Source organism: Spermophilus citellus (genome assembly GCF_964194105.1).
Source record: "Spermophilus citellus genome assembly, chromosome: 8".
NCBI classification, from domain to species: Eukaryota; Metazoa; Chordata; class Mammalia; order Rodentia; family Sciuridae; genus Spermophilus; species Spermophilus citellus.
The window spans coordinates 47,901,637-47,925,214 of record NC_138189.1 but is presented as its reverse complement, the minus strand read 5'-3'; the positions used below and the strand labels follow the sequence as shown (position 1 = coordinate 47,925,214).

Below are 23,578 nucleotides of genomic sequence, written 5' to 3'. Positions count from 1 at the left end.
TAGTTACTGAGGACTGAACCCAGGGCCTTGTACATGCTAAGCAAGTGCTCTATTATTGAGCTACACCACAGCCCTTTATTTTATTTTGAGACAGGGTCTCACTAAGTTTCCCAGGCTTGCATTGAAATTGTGATCCTCCTGTTTCAGCCTTTCAAGTGGGTGGGAGTACAGGCATGTGCAACCCCACGCAGTTGGGATATTGTGTTTTTATTCAATGGATAAATGTTCGGTTGACAACATACCACTCCTTACCAGCATCCTCATCTCCACTGTCACTCTTATCTCAGTGAATGGGACAGTCATTCATCATACAATCTCTCAAGCATGAGGCTTGGTAGCTTTCCCTTTACGTTATTCTCTGTCTTACTCAGAAACACAATAAATCTAAATGCCAATTGTCACTCATCACCACTACTAGTGGGAGGATTAGTGCTAGGGATTGATATAGGACCTCATGCATAAGCATATGCTCTAGTACTGATCTTCCCTAACAGCCCCCTCAACATCACTATTGACAATCCACTCCTTGAGTCAAAACCACCAATGCAACCAACTCAGATTTCTTATCTGAATTGATATAACAAAATCTCCATCTCATCTCGAATCTTCTAGTTTGTTTTTCAAATGTGCCACTCCTTGCTTAATTTCTCTAAAATTAACTTTAGTTTCTTCTTCACTGACATCAGGAAAATGCTGAACTTGGGCTGGGGATGTGGCTCAAGCGGTAGCGCGCTCGCCTGGCATGCGTGCGACCCGGGTTCGATCCTCAGCACCACATACCAGCAAAGATGTTGTGTCTGCCGAGAACTAAAAAATAAATATTAAAAATTCTCTCTCTCTCTCTCTCCTCTCTCACTCTCTCTTTAAAAAAAAAAAAAGAAAATGCTGAACTTCTCATATTTCTGATCAGATCCTTCACCACCTCTGCAGATAGATTAGTTCTAGACTGATGACTAAAAATTATCCTTAGGACTGTTATGCTCCAATTGCATACTGAACTAAGCCTTTGTGTTACTGCTTCCTCTCCTTATAATAGTACCTTTCTTCTTCCATCTATCTGTTTGGCTAACTAATACTCATCTGTGGGGTTGCAGCACAGATGCCACTTTATCTTCAGATCAACTTCTCTGATCCAATCAGTTTAGGTAGATAATACCTCCATGTGCTCCACAGTACACTGTTTTATGCACAAGCAGAATTGTGTGGGCCCTTGGCCACAGAATGTCTGGAGCACAGTAATTAGATAAGGAAAATTGACTTTCGCCCAATGGGGATTAAATTCTCTTCCTTGGAAATCTGAGCTAAGACGCAAGAATGCAAGTGCCATTTGGTGGTTGGTTTTGTGACTTAGAGAAATGGTGTACAATTGGAGATTAAAATCCCTTATAATTATAGTGAGCAAAAAAAGCTTTTGGAAAGAACAGAAGAACTAGTACCTTAGGAGGGGAGGAAAACTCCCCTTAAGTTATTTCTTAATCACTAAAGTCTAAGTACTTGAGTCCTGACATTTCTGTAAGAATATGTATCCTCAAAATATTATTCTTATATTTAGCACCCTTTCAAACACACACACACACACACACACACACACACACACACACACACAAAGTCTGTCTTAATTTCTTTTCTGTGATGAAGAACTGCTCTTGTCTGGGTGCAGATAGGAGGTATCCTCTCGCATGCATTCAACACACTTGCACTCTCCTTTTGTCTGTTCCAGGAGACTCACTGAGAGATCAAAGTTGGATAGTTCTTCATCTTTGTCTTCCTGGGACTTACTGTAATACCCAGCATGCATTTGTACTCAAACAAGTGTTGGAAAAATAAATGAGTAGAAAAGTGAATGAGAAACCTCCAATATCCAGTAATATGGGCTACTTTTAAAGGATGATTTTGCTCAAAGTCAACTTAAAAATTAAATAGAACTTACTCCTTCTTTACCATCATAATAGAAGCTGTCCCACCTATTAAGATGAAAACCTAAGAGTGTGGGGGACAGGGTCAGTAAGGTAGAGTTGATGTAATTCTTCAAAACGACTGATAGAATATACAAGCCTTCTATAAAAACATTTTGGTTCCAGCAAAAAGTGAACTTTAAAATGAGCCCAGGCAGAGTTTTTAAGACATCCTGTCAGGCCAGAAATGCTTTGTCTGCTTTTTAGGAGAAAACATGAAGGAATATGGCATATTGCATGTGTGGCTTGCAGGAGGATTGTTTGTATATCCTCTCAATGAACTTTCTAAGCACCTACATGAAAATCACAAACACAGCAAAGAATACAATGAATAAAAGTACATTAACATTCTTTAACTTGTTGGGAAGCTCCATATCTAGTCTTTATCTGGGCAATCTGCCCTCAGACTTCCTTCTACCTTAATATACTCCAGAGAAACCCGACCTTGGAGAACCATTTTTTTTTTTAATTCTTTATGCTTGGCTGCTGTACCATGAAGTTCTAATTTCTATGAATCCAAACACTCATTTACTCTCAAGTAATGTTAGCTCTCAAGGGTCAAATGAATTTTTAAAAAATTCATAGTGTAATTCCAAAGCAATAAAAGAGGTTTTCTTTTATTCTTATGGCTATTTTTGTTGGATCTATAATGTGATTGTTTGGCCATCTATACAAAAACCCAGGTTAATATTCGAAGGCAAAGTCACTTTTAAATCACAGATTGATTACATTAATATCACCCTTTGCTATTTGTACTTATTTTATGTTTTAATTCTTACAATATCTTTGTTCTAAGAACAGACTGTTGTTTTTGTTTTAATAAATGTTGAGAAGGTAAGGAAGAAAGGGAGGAAATTTGAGATGACATTTTTCATTTGAATTCTTCTGTGTCTTCTCAACTTAAATAGCTCAAGATAATGTGAATCTCATACTTCTATTACATTTTTAATACTTGTCCAAGCACTCTAGCTCTGTGTACCATCCTCCAAGTCTGAAAATATCATGCCCCAGTTCTATATACTTATTCTTCTTTATTCTTTCTATGGGGAGCCCTCTCAACTGACCTTAAGTCAATTTCTCTCACTGATAAAATTACTTTTGCACAACAGCAACTTTCTGAAAGCATCACCTCATCATAACAGACATGATTCCATAAGCTCCTTTTATATAGTACATAACATTTAGCTTAGTCTTCATTTATGATATCCCATGAAATCTGCCTTGCACCCTCACTTTCATACATCTTAAGCAGAATATAATTCAATTTGCCTATTTGATAGTAAATTTAAAAACATGATTTAATCTCCCCATTATATGTAAGTGGCCACATATAATCATGGCCAAGACCAAAGATTAGGGGTGTAGAAAAATCTTACTAAATTGGGGAATGGGAGACTGGTGCTTAAGTCAGTGGTAGAATGCTTGCCCAGCATGAATAAGGCCCTCATTTAAATTCCTGGAGCTGTAAAAATAATTAATATTGAAATTTAAAAATTAGAGAATATTTAAATTCAGTCAACTTCTAATAAGAGTTCTAGAAAACAATATTCTAACTGTTATTCTAATTTTTTTTTAGAAATAGAATTGCTAGCAGTTGTGTATGTGTGTATATATATGTGTGCATGTGCATGCGTGCGCACGCATGCATATACACACACTAGTAGCTGACTTAAACATATATAAGATCTATTTATAAAAAGTAAACATCACTTCTGGGTTTATTCTTCATTTGTGAAAAAAATAATTTCTTGTTAATATATATTCATTGGAATCAGTTAAATATAATTACTAATATTAATATTTTATAATATAAATCAAAATACAAGATTATGATGAAAACTTGGTGACTATTGAACCACATTCTGAGGAAAAAAAAATATAGCTGTTTCCAATTTAGAGAATGTCAGGTTAGAAAAGGCAATGTAAAGCAAAGCAGAAAGCAGAAGTGGAATTCTTAAGAAATATTTATTACACAAAGTCTTTGAATTTTCAAAATGTGTTGGGTCCTTCCATGTGTTTCTATGCAAGTTAATGCAATTGTGTTGTACTTGGTTGCATGTCACCCTACCACTCCTCAACCATCACCACCAAGGAAGAATTTCTAATCTAAAGAGAGTATAGATCATGGATAGAACAGTGAGTGAAGGCATGAAGCTGTTGAGTGCCAATTTACCAGCCTACTTACTCCTTTCAATGTGCTGCTGTAATTGAAGAGTTGTGTTTCCTTCTCACAGGACACTAAAATCTGAAGTGGTTTCATGGTCCACCTCCCACAGTCCCTGAACTGAAACAAAGTATTCTAATTCCATAAGGAAGTTTAGAAGATGAACTCAGGCATCACAGTGATGCTTCATGTTCCTTTGCCATTTCTTGTATGCTATCCCCTTCAGCAAATCACTGGATAGAAAAGGTGATTGTGTTTGGTGATAAGACTTGATATTCACTGTTCCCAGCCAAATGCTTCCCAGAGTTTTTCATGCTGTGGCACACAAATAAAATGATAAAGTTTATAATACCTGTGAGAAATTACATGGATATGAGTGCCTGCAAGTAGTTTTGTGGAAGAGAAAAGAAAAATTATAATTTCTAAATATTATGTAAAATGAAATGTAAATTATTGAGGGAAAGAGTAAGTATTATGTGCAAAACACTCCTCACTAGAATTTCAAAGTCTGGATGTCATTCAATGTACTCAACAGCTGCAGAAGCAATATTAAATACTTTCCTATATTTTAATAAGAATTTTAGGTTGCTTCTATAATAACCACTTTTCTATTAAGTTAGCTATGCTTTAAATTATTATACATAATTTCTAACCAAGATGTTTTCATCATAATCCTTTCAATGTTTTGTTAGTTTCCTTTGATGAGATTTTTTTCCAAACAAGCCCATGATCAGAAATGTTAAAGCTTATCTTTTACAGCCTTTCAAATTTTACAATAGTTGAAATTGTCACTAAACTTCTTGTGATAATGAAAAAATATTTTAAATCCAATAAAAATGGCAATATTTCAAAATAAGAATGAGGCTCTAATGTACAACAGGCATGCACTGTTAAAATAGGTGGCTAGGATACCAAGAATGGGCAACATCAGCCATGAATGAATGCAGATGGTAAATACACAAGACCACACATTTAGGTCACAGCCTGGGGCGAACTAAGCCTTCCAGGAGCCACTGCCCAGCCACCCCCAGCCCTCTCTCCCCACCGCTGGCCGCACCTTGGGCTGCAATCTGTGCTCCTTGGGCACCTGGACCACGAACTCCTCTGGCAGCTCCACGAGGCCCTTGTCCACGATGAGCAGTAGCACGCTCCGCAGAAGGCTGCTGAAGGAGATGTCTGGGTGGTAGAGCGCCTCCTGGGCTGCGCTCAGCATGTCGCAGTGCAGCAGCAAGGGCTGGATGTCTCTCACTGTGCTTGCCACCTGCGGGGACCGCAGGGCGCACCATCAGACCTGGCTCAGCTCAGGCCAGCCTTAGAGGAGCCCTGGTAGTGGCTATCCCCAAGGCAGCTCTCAGCTGCAGGCTCCTGCCAGGACTCCAGCCACCCAAGGCCCCTCTCTGACAGCCCTGGAGCTAAGGCAATCACATCATGGCCTCTAGGGTAATACTTTTCTAGTTAAACACTATTTTAATTAAGACAAAAATTCTCATATTAATCTCTAACAAAGACAGAAAATTGAACATAAAGATTAAAAGCAGAGTACACTACCTGAAATATAAATGTTATTTATATTTTTATAGATTCAGAGCATTTTGATATAAATTATGAGCACTAATATCTATGTAAGTGTAAGCAAAATTATTAGTAACTGAACTCAATTTTTACACACTCAAAAGAAAGCTTGATAAGGGGCAAAAATGTTTCAAAATGTGCTTTTTTTGTTTATTTGGTTTTGTTTGTGTATGGTTACACTTAAATGGATTGTTTTATATTTATTTATTATGTTTTTCAGGTCATTTAACTAAAATTTTTGAAATATATTATTTTAAGAGGTATGAAGGACATTAAAGTAAAAAAAGATATACATACATATTTACCAGTTATATACACAATGATTTTTACTGACAAATGGTACATATTACATAAATGAATAAATATGGAAGACCATGACAATAATGAGAAAATAAAATTTTACACATGATTTTTATAAATAATTCACAAGCAGTCATATATTTAATGCTATGAAAACTGAAACTATTTAAGTACAGGGTTTCTTTCTGGCAAATGGATATACAAAATATACATTTCTCTACACTATTTGTAATTAATTTAGTAAGTAGTAATGATAATTAAAATGTACCTACCAATGGAAGATAAAGAATTTTACAAAGAAAATTATTTTATTCTACGCAAATATTTCTAAGATATTATAACATGTATATTTAAAACCACATTAATAAAGCTACATCACTAACATTTAACAGTCAGAAGAGAAACTAAGAAAATCAATAATGTAAGATCATTGTTCTAACACAAGTTCATGCAGTGATTCTATAATGTCTTGATATTTATATTTACAAATTAAGAATAAAAACATATCCCTTCAAATCACATGAAATGACACAGCTTTATAGAAAAAAAGTATTAAGAATTTTGTTACACAACACATTTATGATGGAAAATTTTATAATATATGTCTGAGATACTTCCCTGAAACAACTTTATAAATTTAAATTCATGGTATGGTTACTAATATATCCATTGCATTGGCAATCTGAATGACAGTTTGACAGTCTATGTGAAAGAAATCAAAGAAAACCAAGTTTCAAGACCAAAAAAGTTATGAAAATTGAAATCTCTAAGTAATACCTTTCTTTGACATTTCATTCTAGTATTTTCTTTCATGTTTCCTTCAATGGTATCTTTTCTAATTTTTTTTTTTAACTTCTAGAGTATCCCTTTCCTAACTGCCCAAAAAGACCGTGTAGCATTTTAAAACTATTTTTACATGAATACTTACAGGAAGGTTTCCCCTAAAATTTTAAGATCTTTATAGAAAGTAATTAGTGAAAGTGAATTAGAATATTACTGCACAAGTTTCAGTTACAATTTCGTTGAAAGAATTAACTCTCAGCCAAGTTAACTTACATGCACATTTGGAGTGATGGAGCATGTGCTTATGTGTTTATTCATTCAATAAATAATTACTAAATTCCATTGTGATAGGTCCTCTTCTAGCTGCTGAAGAGTTTGGTAAACAAAATAAACAACATACCTACCTTAATGAATTACACATCTGGTGGGGGAGATAGACAATGAATAAATACAGATAAATAATAAAAATACCATATAGATACAATAGTGATCTTCAGAAAATGTCAGGAAAGTAATATAAAAAGGCTACTATAGTTGGGTTTTTTAGGAAGACTTAATCTATGGGGTTAAAATTAAAGCTGAGATTTCAGTGAAATTCAACATTTCTAGCCAAACAAAAATCAAAAGAGCACTGCAGGCAATGCAAAGGTCTCCAAGATGGAAATATACAGGTCTGTTCAAGAAATAGTACAAAGGACAATGTGGAGAGGCATAGTGGTTAAAGAGAATAGTCTGAAATAAGGTTGGAGCAAGCAACACCAGATTATTTGATCTATAAGGCAGACTCAAGAATTTAGTGTTTAAAACATCTGTTTTAGGACACTTAATAAAACTCTAAGGAAGAAAGCGTAGGTAGTACATAATAGGGAAAGACATAAAAAGGAATAATAATTTCCACTGAACTAGAGATAAACTATTTCCAGGAAAGGTCAATTTTTAGAATAAGCAGACAATGACAATAGAGTTAAAACGCATCTACAATAGAATTAAGCATCAGCTGGCAAATATAACCATGTCTGTATTTAAATGAAGGAAACTTAGCATCCAGAAGAAATAAGAACATGCTCTAAATAGAACTAGAAAGCAAGCTCCAGAAAGAATGTCTATATCATGGAATAAAATAATTTCACGGAGGGAGACGGAAGCACACAAAATACCAGGAAGCTGAGTAAACTTATAAATTGGACTCTGACAAGTTCTATGAAAAGTGCTCTAAAACATTGTTTGTGTCTACAGATTTTAAGCACTTAAAATCACCAATAATATGAAAGAAACCCAGAGGCATTTGTGACTGCCAGAACAGGAAGGGCTGTCTACAGGGACTAGGGCTGTTAGAGCCTCAAATCTTGACTTCCATTTAAAAAATTCTTGCATATGCTTCTGTTAAGATATTGTATGACTCCTGGAGAAACATTTATTTTGTCTTTCTGGAACTATTATAAAAATAGCTTCAACAAAACTCTTCAAGATAAATATCACATTTAAAAATATGGTATTCCATGAGAAATATGTAATTTCAGAGCTGGAAAGATTCTCCTGGCTCCCATACTAGATGATAACCCCTAAAAATTCCTGTTAAAAAAGATACCCAAACTTCTTGTGAAGAGGCTGTGAGCAGAAGGATAGATCCTTTGGCTATGACTTCATTTGAAGCAGCATATTTCCTCAGTTCAAGAAAGGTGATATCCATGTGTGCCAAGTTCTTTGTCACCATTACAGTGGTGATTGTTAATATATTTGCCCCACTGAATGTCACTTGTCACCTAATTTACATGTGCTTGTTGCTTCCTGGGTTCTCAGGTACCTGACAACCACCTGTTGACCAAGGTTCCTATTGATTCTAAATTTTAGGGGGCCATAGAGTTCCACTCATGCATGCTTTTCCCCTTTGCCTAAGTCAGAATTTACCTGTGAAAGTTACTGACAATTACTGGGATTATGGTTTAATTCCTGAGGATCAGTAACAGCTTTTAATATTGTATGCAAAATTGTTTTGTCGGTACAGAGGTCTTCTAGGGGGAAAACCCCAATCTTCAGATTCTCTGGTAATTCCATTACCAAAAAAAAAAAAAAAAAAAAAGACTCAGGAATAGGATCTGTTTTAATTTTCTGTTTCATTCTATAAATGAATCTTGTGTGTGTGTTGTGAAAAATGTCAAAATCAAAGTGAAGCTTGTGTCAACCCTAACAAAAAAATAAACCCACAAGGTTATGAAGGAAAAAAAAAAAGAAAGGTGATATCTATTCTTTAGCATTTCCCACCCACTTGTCTAAATTCTGTATATGGCCTACAAAAACAAATCACACTTCTCCTGGAGGGTACTTTTCTTCAGGTATCTGAAGAAAGACTTTACATACTAGGTATTTTTCTTCTCCAGACCTTTAAAGAAAAGTATTTTTTTTTTTTCAAACAATGAAAAACATACCCAGCATGTGGCATTTACTATAATTTGGAAGCAATGCTTCCTGGCATTTTCTCGCTCCCATCTCCATGTGAGACCAGTTTCAAACCCTGTTGTACAGAGTTTTTTAATGTGTTCAAGGTAATTTTGGTTCTGGAACAGGAAGTGATAATAAGGCCAATGTGTCTGGTTGTTTCTTTGTGCCCTTCTTCATAGAGAAACTTCATTCCTGTTATAAGAATTGAATATCTAATAAAGATTTCATTTGAATAGATTGGGGAATGTGCTTTTTAAAATTGGAATTGCCTTAATCATAGAGAATGTTCAGTTCTCATTATAGGTAATATGAATTATTGTTATATCCATATCTTCCACACAATCAATTTGTACTGAGAAATTTTTATAGTTAAAACAACTTCATTTTGCTTTCCTAATGGGCAAGTGCATGAAATATGAAAAGTATTATTTAATAAGTAACTGAAATGATCTAAATAAACAAAATACCTGTGTTTATGTATAGTTTTGCAAACATCAAAGGCCATCAGAGTATCAGTTTCAGAATGTTGATTATATGTGAACAAGAGGCAAAAAGGAAAAACAATAAGTGTTTTAAGACATAAAAGTATTTTTCATGGTAGTACCATAGTGATCATATTATCTGTAAAACATATAATCAAAACAAATAACAAAAATATCACAACTCAGTGGTATATGATTTCAGAGACATACATTGATTTATAAGTAATAATAATTTTAAATAAGCACTGTTTCTAAACAATTTCTGCTGTTTCTGTTTTGTTATTCTCCTTAGATGAGGACTCATATAATCCAATTATTCAACATCTTCCTCCAAACAGATACTGATCATAACAGTGAACATGAAGTCTCTGTAAAATACTGGGGTGCGATACTAAAATACTTACAAGAAATGCAAACAAGACAACACCATATCATGTTTCTCAGAGTTACAAGTGATTTAAATTTCATAAACCAAGAATGTTTCCTATAAATCACTTATTTTTGTGTTTCTAGGTAATATTTTATCATGTCCCCCTCCTCCCCTGACCAGCACTAGGGAATGAAATGATGGTTACTCTACCACTGAACAACATTCCCAGCTCTTTTTTTAAATTTTGAGACAGGGTCTCCCTTTGTTGCCAAGGATGGCCTTAAACTTTTGTAGTTGGGATTGCAGGCACATGCCATCCTGCTCAGCTACTATGTCTATTAGTTAGCTAATCCCAAGCCTGACAGAGTTTTAAATATATGCTAATATAGCTATGATTCTAGTATATGTATTCAACTTTGCCTTCAATATTACTTCTTGGATACAAAATGCATATCCTTCTATTACATACCTAACACACACTACATTCAGATTATCCTTCTTAATAGAAAATTCTTTTCCCTACTGCTCAGGCTTTCCAATTCTCACTTCTTTCCAGTAACATTCTTACCCATAATGTTACCAAAATGTTCTCTTTCTCTCTCCCCCCAACACCTATATAAATATATATATATATATATATATATATATATCCCAAATTTCACAATATTTCCCTTCCACTTTCTACTAAAATTTACTTATCTTCTCATGTTTTGATTTCCAGGATTTAAGCAAAAACAATATTCCTTTCTTCCCTAAATGATGATTTTTTTTCAAATTTTAAAATTTCTTTCCTTGATTTTATTATATTCTAGTTTAATCTGAGTATGCTGTTTTGATTGGTTCCTTTTTAGTTTAAATTATAGGTACACAAAATAAGGCAAGTGCTTGGTGGATTATAAAAATGCTTATGGAAGAAATCCCTATGGGATGATTGGCAGATTTTGATTTAAATTTATATTTGAAAAGAGTCAGGGCATCATTAGATTGATGGCTTTGAGTCCAATTTTTCATATTAAAATTTCTGATACACATATCTATGATTTACTGAATTATTAGGAATATTCACTAAACTATTTGAGTACAACTGTTCAGCAAACTGGAAAGTGCAATGTAAATGCTGGATATTACATTGAAACAATTATAACAGCAAATGATTGACTGATAGTTGAACATCCAGCTCAAATTCATTGGAACATATATAGAAGGAAAGGAGGAACTATTCCTTTCATTTCCTCATAAATAAATATTCCCAATTATCCTTTAAAAATAAAGGAACATATCCCCCCTGTGACCTTCAAATTGAACATATAAAAGACTATTCCTGATTTGTCCCTGAGGCATGTGAGATGGCTGCATAATTTTTTTAGAGGTTGAGTAGTAATCTCCAACAAAAGTCACAAAAGTTCCAATTCAAGCACCTGAGTGTGGATGCTACTGGGTAGCAATTACAATATGGAAGTTCTAGCAGAAAAATCTGTTTCAATTCTTAGTCTTACAATAAAATAGCTCAGTAGTGATAAATTGCCCTCCTGTGCATGGTGAAGCAACTTTCATGGAATACTTGGATATTGTTCCATTGAACTCAATAGATTTCTTCTCTAATCTGAACTATTTCATGCAGTGTTGGTATGCCCTATGTGGTTGAGCAGTTTCCCCTTCAGACTAGGTTCCTCACTTTTTCTACACTACATAGCTTGTTATAGCAAAATAAAAAAAAATATATAAAAATTTTTGCCAAAAGACTGTTCAAACAAGTTACAAAACCTTTAAAAGATACACTGAAACTAGTAAAAGAGGCAAAATGCTCAATTATGAGTGAAGCTGAAGGGTTTGTAGTGTTAAAATATCAAAGAATCACATTTTAATTGGTTTTCAACTCTGGCATTTTATGCATACTATAAATTAAAGGAAAACATTGTGATCTATTCATTGTAATGGTTGCCTAAATTGTAACGCTGCAATGTAAATATTTCAAACACTTGTGAAAGTGAGTAAGCAGAGAATTTCTGTTAATGAAATAATTTTTTAGAAACTTGGCTTATGACCAAAAAACTGATGTATTTTCATTCAAATTAAACAAAATATTTCATAGCTTACTCATCAGAGGAATGACAACTAATTGTAAATTTTTCTTTTCCAACTAAAAACACCTACCTCAAAACAACAAAAACAGATTCAAATTCATGGCATTCTTCCTTAATCACATTGCCAATTATACTTCATGTGTGGGCAAAATTAGAAGAAAATGATACACATTTTGACAGAGATCTCTCACATTAGTGAGTTCTGTCTTCCTATCCTGAGTTAAACATAATTGGCATCTCTAGTTAAGAAGAATGAGAACTTTTTTTTCCTATTTTTTTTATGGTAGTAAGAGATACTTACCACCTGCCTCCCACCCCCTTTCTCAACACAGACACAAAAAGAATGCTTAAATGCTTGTTAACAACAGCAGAAATGTTAACAGGATGAAATGTCAAAATGATCAATTATGTTATGTTGGTTGTATATACATAGTGTGATTATTATTGGACACCTACCTACCTTTAAAGATCCACATGGTGGTTTTGCTCTGTCTGCAGAGCTGTAACATAAACCTGCCAACAGTCTGTAACCTACAATACATCTGGGCTATCACAGCTATTCCAACTATTCAGCTTGGTGACTAATCTAAAAGTCTTCCTTATAAGTCATTGTTGAGTCCTGTTCCCTGGAGGCAGTGCATCATACCAGCCTGTTGATTTAAAATGTATGTATTATCTGCCTTCATTATTAAATCATGTACCCTTAAGGTTCACATGCTTTCACCAATTCCACTATCAAAAGAGAGGAAAACAAGAAAAAAGGACCACTCATAAATAATCACAGTCATTGTTGATTTGTATGGGGAGCTATAGTAAAGAATAGCCCTAATCTAATTCAGGTAATGTTTAAGATAACTAGTTTTGAGGGATTCTAATGGCCTGGAGAGAGTTAGTAACACGTGAAAGCAGACTGTTCTTTTTATAAATAAGGAGGTTTTTTATTTTTCCACCTACAGGATCTAATCGTATCTGGATCTATTCTCCTCATGTCATCTGTTATTCTCTAATGCAACAAGAAAATCAATCTGTTTTAAAGTCATCTGAGTCCAAGAAAAAAAGAATTAAATGTTGTAAAATGCTATTTTAATTTTTAATATTATTTCTATCTTTGTATTTAATCAGAACAATAATTTGTCTAATTTAGCTCACTGAATTACCTCTTTTAACTTCAGGAGTGACTAATATCAAAGTGAGAGTATATCTGTCATTCATTATTCAGTTTCTACCAACTTAGAAAGAATGGTGAGGACAGAAAATGTTATTGGGCTTACAATCTAATTAAAAGTGACAGACTTGCAATCAGAATAGCTTTTCAACACCCTTTAGCATTTTTTTTTGAATGCTGATCTAAGCTTAAGATGTTCATTAGTATCTCATTAAAGACTTAGTTACAGTCCAGTGGGTGAGTCCTGAATATAATGATGGAATCAATGTGAGTATAAATGTGTAGCCTCATAATTAGAGAAACTGTCACATTTGGGGATTAAGGATAATACAATGCAGTCTTTGAAAAACTCTGTGAAAAGTAAGTGACCCTTACATGGTGTTTTACTTTAAATTTTGCTTACTATCCAAGTTATTTGTTTTTTCAGTTCTAATTCCTAAAGGTATGTTTTAATGACTTCATTCTTGTAGGAGTAAACACATAAAGTTTTGCATTAGGGATTTTCTATACATCATTTTACTTAATCCTTAATTATAACAAAGTTGAATTAATTATCCCTTCTATGAATAAGCACACTGTGATTTAAATGGTTTAAGGTAATGCATTTTGGAGGTAATGGAAATGGAATTAGACTCTAAGGCTAGAGACCTTTCTATTCCATTCAATAGGGCTTTACAAGTTAGTATTCTAAACCAAATTAGATTAGATAATATTATAAACTTCAGTTTCTGGGCTTCATGTAAGCATTAAATTCTAGATATGTTAATATCACCCTCCACAGTTCCTTACAACTGCAGAAGCTATTCAGTGTCCATAGTTAAAACTCATTCATTATCTTTAGCTTTCTTCTAATTCTTTCTTCCAAAGTAGTAATATTTTCATACCAGCTGAACCTAATCGATAAGAATAGTATGTCTGCTAAAATCTTTGACACACACACAAAAAAAACCTCGGGTTTTCTGCCAATTTCCATCTTTATTTATTTGTTTGTAGTGTAAAAAGAAATGAAGTGAGTAAATCCAGAGATATTATTATACAATATGTGAATCTGATAAAGACCTAAAGCTATAGAATTATGAAACTTTCTTAACGTGAATAAAAAGAAGCATTCAGCAGTTTACAGAACACAGAGAAAAATAGCCTATGGAAATAAAATAAACCACTAAACACCTGTAAGATGAAATTTGAACAAATTAATAATTACATTAATGACTAAAATAGAAAATCTGTAAGAGTTTAGTTCTGTACCAAAATTAGAAACTTTTTGACCACCATAATTAATGTTCAGTGTTTTTCATCATTTTCTTAAGGAAGAGTAAATGAAAACTAAAATAAAATCTAATAAATTAACTTATTGTTTGGTATATTCTTCACCTAGATAAGTTCTTCAATAAGAAAAAAAATTCATTAATTGGCAATTACTATTTTTTATCTTCATAATAAAGATTGAATTAATACAGTACTTTCAGGAGTTAAATATGTAAGTAAATGGGCAGGTGAGGTGATGAGGGTAGACAAATGATATAGGATTTACAATAAAATAGGTGAAAAAAGTGGGTGAATCCTGGCAAAAAGTCTCACATAAGAAATGCAGTTTAAAGAACCCTAAAATTGAAATGTCCTTTAACAATAATATCTTCTGGCTTTCCTTTAAAGATCTCTCTAAAACAATAATAAAAAAAACAAATAACCCAATTAAAAATGAAGAAAGCATTCAATAGCACTGCTCCAAGTAAAATATGCAAATGGATAATCAGCACATGAAAAGAAGCTCAATATCACAAACATCAGAGACATGCAAATCAAAACCCCAGTAAGCTATTATTTCATCTCCAATAAGGTGGATAACATAAAGTAAGACAAGTAACAAACATTGGGGAGGATGTGGAGATAGGGAAACTCTCACATAGTCTGTAATGTAAAATTCATCAGCCACTTTGGAAAACAGTTTATCAGTTCCCCGAATGCTACATACAGATAGCCATCACATGACTTAGCTTTTGTATTCCTAGGTGTATAGCCAATAAAGTGTAAACATATTCACACCAAAACCTGTGCGTGAATTTTCATGGCAGCCTTATTCATAATAGCCAGAGTGAGAATAATCTAAATGTTCATCAACTGATAAATATAACAGAAGATATGCATACAATGGAGCATTTCTGTAATAACAAATAAGTAAGTAGAGAAACATTCAAGGACATCAATAGCTTTTACAATTATTATCCTAACAGAAAGAAACCAGTCACAAAAATCATGGATCATATAATTCCACTTCCGTGTAATGTCCAGAATAGACAAATCCATAGACATAGAAAGTAGACTACTGGCTACCTGTGGCTGGAGGGTATGAGGAAATAGGATGTGACTACTAAAGGTATGGGACGCGGGGTTTCTTTTTGGGCTACTGACAATATTCTAAAGTTGATTGTGGTAATGTTTGCATTATTGTGCATATATTTAAATGCACTGAACTCTATACTCTAAAGGGGTATGTTTTACAGTATGTAAATATATAAATCTTAAGCAAGCTATACAAAAAAACCTCCCATTTAAAAAATAGATATTAATTTAGATCTATCTAGCTTTTTAAAACTACATTATCTTTCACAATAAATAATGAAAGAACTACATCTTTTCAGTCCCACTTGTAACTATGACATGGGTTACCCAAAAAAACTTTCCATTGAGATTTCCATGACATTCCCCCCCACTTCCTAGGAACTACAATGGCAACAACCCATGAGATGACTTTGGAAGATCTGTGCTGTAGCCTGGGGTCTCTTGAATTGCTGTGAGCAGTTAACCTGGTCTATACCATACACACACAAAGGAAAATACATGATATCATGGAGAAATTATTCTCTTAAAAAGCACTATTAAATTTGGAATCTATATGACAATGGCCTAGCTTACCTAGCTAACAAATTGTTCAAAATGAAGATCTAGATAACTCGAATCTTCTTTTACAAATTTTATGATATATAATTTAAAAAACATTCATGCACACACAAATTACTTCTTGACTACTTCTTTGCTAGACATTTGATTTTCTAAGAAGTCATTTCTATCTCTTTACAAATCAAAAATAAACTACAATGCAGTTTTAGGTACCTCACTTTCATATCTGATAAATTTGCCAAATTTTGGAATTTTATTTTTAATTTTTGCATTTAATAATATAGATCTTTATGTTCAATTGGGCATATACCTCCTTATTAGTTTCATTTTTTATTAATTTTTCGCTTTTTAATATACAATATATATTTTAGAATAATTTTGTTGAGTTTCAACACAGAAATCCTCCAATTCAAAACTGAAATTTTGAATGCAACTGTACAAAATCCACAAAGATAAATTTGGAAATATTTTATAATTTTACAATAATCAGTCTTTTCCTGCAACAATATGATACACTACATAGCAACTTTTATAACCCCCAGTGACCTTAAAGAGTTTTCTTCCCATTGGTTCCATATGTTTTTAGTCATGATATTTTTTAAGGAACAAATGCATTTCTTAACTGTTTTGACTAAAGATGCATATGTGCATATGTGCGAATCATATATCTGAACCAAAAGGGCTCTCAGTGATAAATGAGAAAAAATAATTCCTAATATTTTGAATAAATTATTACACCACTGCAAAGAATATCTTAATATTTAAATACATATTCTTGTTCGTGTTGTGTTCATTATTATTGTAGTCAAACTTGGGGCATTGTTTTAGATAAATTGTAGTGATAGAAAAAAGCAAAGTTGTATGTTATCACTGACTACCATTCGTTTAAAATATTCACTAACTTATAAAAGAATATTTCTTTTAATTTCTCTTATTTTATCTAGCAATATGGCAAAATTTTATACAACTGTGTTCTTCATAGTGCTAATAGGTAATTGGAAGAGAGAGATACATAATAAAATAATTTGAAAAAAATTTTTATGAGAACAAGTGTAAAATTTAATGTTAATTCAAAATATAAGAGAAATACTATATCTAATATTATTCTAATTTTGTAAAAATATATCAAATTATACATGATTGCAATAAAAATCTAAGTGAGGGCTGGGGATGTGGCTCAAGCATGTGGGGGGCGCTGGGTTCGATCCTCAGCACCATATAAAAATGAAATAAAAGATGTTGTGTCCACTGAAAACTGAAAAATAAATATTAAAAAATTCTCTCTCTTTCTCCTCTCTCTCTCTTAAAAAAATCTAAGCAATGTTATCAATGGTTCATGTAACTACAAGGTTTATGCTTTCTGATTTAAATTTTCATGAGAATAACTTTGACAATAAAGGTAAGGTATTCTAGTAATGACTAACAAACAAATAAAATTGTTCTTACACTTTACCAGCAATTTAAAACTTTGACTTCAGAACATTCAAATCAACACAAAGTATAATGTGTGTGTGTGTGTGTGTGTGTGTGCGTGTGTGAAATAAACACAGAGAGTTTATCAAATGCCATGGTGAGTACCTATTTTATGTAAAAATTTGAATCTTTCAAAAGATTTATTTTGAAACACAACCAGTGTATTTCTCTTGCAAATCCGTAAAGAGACTAGCTTGCTTGATCAAATTCTTATATGATGTTTTCTTTGATGTGAAGAGAATCATCTATACTTTTGCTACCATGACAAAATTTATAGGAATTGTGTATTCAGAAAAACCCAAAAGTATAATTATTAATTAGATTAAAAGTTTCCTCTCAATGTATCAATTTAAACCTGAAAAAAGAACAAATTAATGCTATTTTTCAGTAGTGACAGTATAAACTATCAAATTAAAACAGACAATAATATATGAATTTTGCCATTATCCCTAGATAAAACTGGAGAAATTAAAAGAAATATATTATAAGAAAACAAATATCTTCAATCAATGGTAATAAACGATAAACTACAAGTTATCTACATGCCAAACTAGTGACACTGTTTGCTACCACATGTTGATTTGGAGGCTATTAAGGAATCATTTGCTAATCAAAATGAAAACAAATGCATTAAAAATATACCATGGTTACCAGTATGAAAATATAAGTGTGAAATCCTCATTCTTACATTGTAATGAAAGGAAGTAGTAATCTTGAGAAAAGCAACAGGATGAGTGTATCTTAAATATTCAAATATTTTTAAAATAAATAGACATTATAAGTACAACCAAACTATTCTAGTCACAGACCACCCCAAATCAAGAAATGTAAAATTTAAGATATATTCCAACACCTCAAATACTTAATGAAATCTGAATATAAGAAAGATATATTTTACTTACAATAGTTAGACATGTTCTCATAGACTACCTCTAACAAAATCCACATATAACATGTTTGCAAATACAAAGACAAAAGAAAACTCTTTTCCATTTGCTAACATGCATGCTGGCTGCTTTGAAGGCTTTTAAACAAATTTTTACAAAGTATTTGTTATTAGCCCTCATGTCTGTAGTTATACCATGATGTTAGAGGTGCAGTAACTTACAAAATATATATTTTTAAAACACAGTATAAACTGGCTAATGTGGATGATGCTGGATATGTTGGCAATAACCTCATATATCATGATCATGACACAGATAAAACACAGTTGTATAAGGTATTTTACTATAAAAATAGTTATATTACTGCAGATATTACAAATTACCTGGGCTGGCAAACATTATAAACATTTCAAGAATGATTAATTTCTAAAAATAACAAAGTTAAGCAGAGCTTAGAAGTCAAACTTGAGATTTTCACAACTAAAAGAAAAACATATCTTCAGAGAAAGAATCGTATGGGAAAATATTAGGTAGTAAAATGTCATTTTGTATTTTGGACTTTCCAAGTCTTATGTCTTGTTAGCAATTATAAAAAGTATATAGAATTTTTAAAAAATCACTGACATAAAATAATTTACAACTATAAAATACATTAATAATAAAAAGAAAATTATGTAAAAACAGGTAAATACTAAATAAATATGCATCTGATCTTTGTCTGGACCTAAGAACTATTTAGTATAATAACGTGAACATAACAAAAAGCAGATTAGCTTGTAAAGTCCATGAATATAAAAATACATGTGACTTTAACAATAAATAGACTTTCAGAAAAAAGCATGCATAACGTCTTTCTAGAAGAATATTTAATTCCTATGTTTTTCTGTGAAAATGCTATTCAATTTTTTTTCTGTTTCTCATATTAAGTGCCAATGATTTTGTTTTCCACCTCTTCAGTTGTGACTCTGTTTAAAAAGAAACTTTATTTAAGCTGAGATGTAGTTAAAATATATGAGCACAAGACAAGTCACCTTCAGGACTCCCAAAACTTTGGTGCTTGGGTGAAGTTACATCCTAGGATGAGATCTCCTAGCCCAGTGACCCACAATGGACCCAGGTATTCCTTTACTGCCAATGGGAATGAGCTCTAGAGACCTACATTATTATGGTTATTGTTCTGAAATTTTGCTGTTTTTCCTTGCTCTTAACCACATCAGTAAAATGACACACAAAAAAAGTACACTTTATCTTCATGCAACACTACGATAGCACTAGCAAAGATTGGCCACTGCCTTACTTCCTTCTCTTTCTTTTCTGCCAGTTCTCACTGCATTATAGTAGGGGTTCTGTGCTCTACAGGAAGGGGATACAGCCATGGAAAACAGAAAAAGAGAAATACAGAGGTACACAGAGACATAAAATATGAACAGATAAACATAGAACCAGAGACATTTCTTAATTTTAAAAGTTATATATGTATTTAATGTTGATGTTCTGATTATTTTATTCTGATTATTCTGATATTATTCTTATTATTCTGGAGCAATATGATTATTCAATTAACATAAGCATATTAGAATTAGTTTTCTTAGCTTAGTTTCTATTTTTATCAATATAGAGAGATCTGGCAAAGCTAACCCTCAACAATTATAGATTACCAACTAAAGAGTGATTTAAGTATTCCTACATTTTGGAAATAATTTAGATTAGACAATAATAATGTTAATAATAGTTTTTGTTTAGATACTAGTATTTAGAAACTTCTTGTAAAACTTGAATACTAAGGTTGAAGTAAAGAGAAGATTGTCTTCAAGTCTCAGGTTGAGACTAAGGATAGTTGCATTTTTTGCTTATCTAATGTTTAACCACTTTAAAGTAAATAAGGTGTAGGAAAAAATGGAAGACTTATCAAATACCAACTACTATGTTAGAAGTTTTATATATATTATTCCATCCATTACTTAAAATACCCTACAAGAATTTGTACCTTACAGATAACAAACAGGCTTAAACTTTTTAATGTACTATAAGCTCCTTGAGGAAAGAAATGCAAGTCTTTTGTTCAGTGTTATATCTTTAGTATCAAGCACAGTGTTCTGGCTAAGTTTACTAGTGATAAATGACATAAATTAACTAGTTTACAAAGAAATAGGGTTTCTGAGCTAGTTGGTGGAACAGTTAGAATTTTATCTCGGGTCTTTCAGGTTTCAAAACCCAGCCTGTGTGTCAAAAGAACATGAAAGAGGCAGGTAACCAGTGTTTCTGCCTCAGGTACTCCAAATTAACAGAAGGTCCTTGAATTTAATTTCTCTCAATGTCATTTAGCAGCTACACTACCTCAGTCAAGTTGCTTTACCATTCAATATCTCAATATATTTTTCTGTGTAAAGATAACAGTAACGGTAATCACAAATAATAATAAACCCATGTGATTGTATTAAGGATTAATTAAACCAATATCTGAAGTTTATGGCCATAAAATCAAGAGTCAAGATTATTATTTACTTTGGAAGAAGGGATAGTCATAAAAGTTATTATTCAGAAAAGCTAATATCCAGGGTTCAGGAGGGCAAACAAAGCTGGACATCTCAACAGTATACATGTAGATGCCATCAGAGAATGTTTTAGAAACAAAAGTACTTTGAAAACTATCAGACATTTTAACTCATTCATCTGAGTATTTTCAATCATACAGTATTTCTTTAAGCCAGTATTGATGGATACTCTAAAAAGTCCTAGCCTGCCTGTTACAATTTACCACTTCATTAAAGGTATGTTCTTCTACTTTTAAGCAAGCAGGATTCCAAAGGGTTGTTCATAGAGTACTTCAGTCAAAAGTCAAAAGTGTCAGCACAAAGAATAAGGAGAAGACATTCTATAAAAGGGAAAAAAACAATATGCATTTCTCTGGTGCTAACTTTTAAAATATCATAGAAGGTAATAAGAATAAAGTTTATAAGTAAAACTCCTGAATATTATTTAGTCTACTTTGGTTAAAATTCAAGATAATTTTAAGTAGTCCAAATAAAACAGAAAGGATTACTTTGGTTGTTAACCCTCAAGTAGTTTACCAGGGAAATATTCTATGTGTTCTATCAATATATCAGAAGTTTTAAATGAATTTGCATACTTCTCAGACTTATCTGGAGATATTCTGGGTGTGTTTGTGTATGTTTTTGTGTGTTTAATACATACACCATGCTCACAATCCAAGACCAGTGATCCATGGCTCAGCCATGTTTGAAGCCCAATAAATACATACAAGATGTCACTTTTTACAACCAAGAAATTCAGCTCTGGAAAAAGATAATCTTTCCCACAATGTCTACTTTTGCTATTTTTAAATACCTTCCTCAAACAAGGGTAATTTTAAAGTGACCATTTGAACAAAAATCATGTATGTGTGTAATACTTAGTGTGAATATCAAATGAAATAGTTCTCATGGCCGGCTAATTCCTGGTTGTTTTAATTCACTAAAATAAAAATAATCTGGATAGACACAGTATTATGATGAAGAAAATTAACAGTTTGAAGACAAAATTTTCATTCACTGAGCCTGATTTTTTACATAGGATATTTTTTTAGTCCTCAAAGTAATCTCAAGTAGCTAGTTTTATTTTGCTCTTTTTAAATTAAAAATTAATTTTAATCACCTTTAGATGTATGTATAATTAGAAATGCATTCATTTGAGTGATATGATTCTTATTGCCCCATATAACAAAATGTTTGGTGTACTCATGTATGTGAACGTAAGTGAACCATCAGTATATGAATTAAGAAAACATTTTGAAATTTTTGACAATTTACTTTATTTAAAACAATGTATAAATAGGATTTTTTCTCATGTTTAAAAATCTATGTACCTTATAACATGTTAGAACTAGATATATTAAATCTGAGGAAATTTAGAGGAAATCTTCAAAAAGGAAAGAAGTTATTTTATCCAGTTTTTATTTTTCATCATGACAGTAGAATGCAATTCAAATGGAAATAAGCAATTGCATCATTGGTGAACAATGGGTTTCTGAAGGCTGTTAAAAACTAAAAGTGAACTAAAGAGGCTAAAAATGCATTTCAGCTGCTTGCTACAAATGTAAAATTCTGAAACATCCTAAAAACTGGCAAATACAGCTGTGCCTCTTTTTCTTTCCTATAAGTATTATCAATGTATGAGATCGTACTAAATCATTTTCATCTTAGTGAAACCCAATGATAATTAGCACAAAACTTTAAATTATAAAAAAGGAACACATGAACATATATATAGACTTAAATTTACCTGTTTTGGAAAGATTCAGCGAATACATTAAGATGTACAAAATATGTCAGTCATCCTTCCATACTGAATGATTATGAATTTTATAAAATTTGCAAAGGCACATGACTTCTATACTATCATATTTGTGTAAGAAATATCAAGTTTATTGAATAAAATGAGTTTATAAGTTCATTATGGAGTATATTAGCATGTTTCTGCAAAATTACCTTTCTCTAAAAATGAAGGGATATATTCATACTATTCTCTTGTAGGGTTTTTGTTTTGTTTTGCATTTTGTTTTTTCAATGAAAGGTATATGACAAAAACAATTTCACTCTAATGAGAGGTTAGAGTTTATACTTTGTGTATTAAAGATTGTATGAAATAGTAACTCTAAAAAACTGATTACTTAGTCTGGGAAAGCAGAGTTTCTTTCATCATTTTTCTAAATGTTTATACCTTTTACATTCAAATTTTTTAAGCACAAAAACATGTAAGCCCAAAAATTCACAATGATATAATACAGCTGATTTTCCATAAGTGTGATAAAACAAAAAAATGCAGTTTTTAAAAATAAAAAATAAAAATAGCAAAACCGTTTGGTTTTGCAAACATTTCATGGGCACTTTAAGAAATTCAATTGAAAAGTTGTATTTACCATAGCTAAAATTACACATATGGTACTTACTCATTTTAATATATGATTTTTAAAAAACTAGAAATCATCAGAGCAAGGTTTTTGG

The 23,578-nt window shown here is 32.2% G+C and overlaps 1 protein-coding gene across 1 annotated transcript in view; it reads right to left on the bottom strand.

Moving 5' to 3' along the window:
* The window catches only part of ADGRL3 (adhesion G protein-coupled receptor L3), a 788,620-nt gene that overhangs the window by 468,819 nt on the left and 296,223 nt on the right, over positions 1-23,578 (bottom strand). Inside the window, exon 5 of the mRNA XM_081302961.1 lies at positions 5,177-5,380. Coding sequence (XP_081159087.1) covers positions 5,177-5,380 — 204 coding nt within the window. The remainder of the gene's footprint in view (positions 1-5,176; positions 5,381-23,578) is intronic.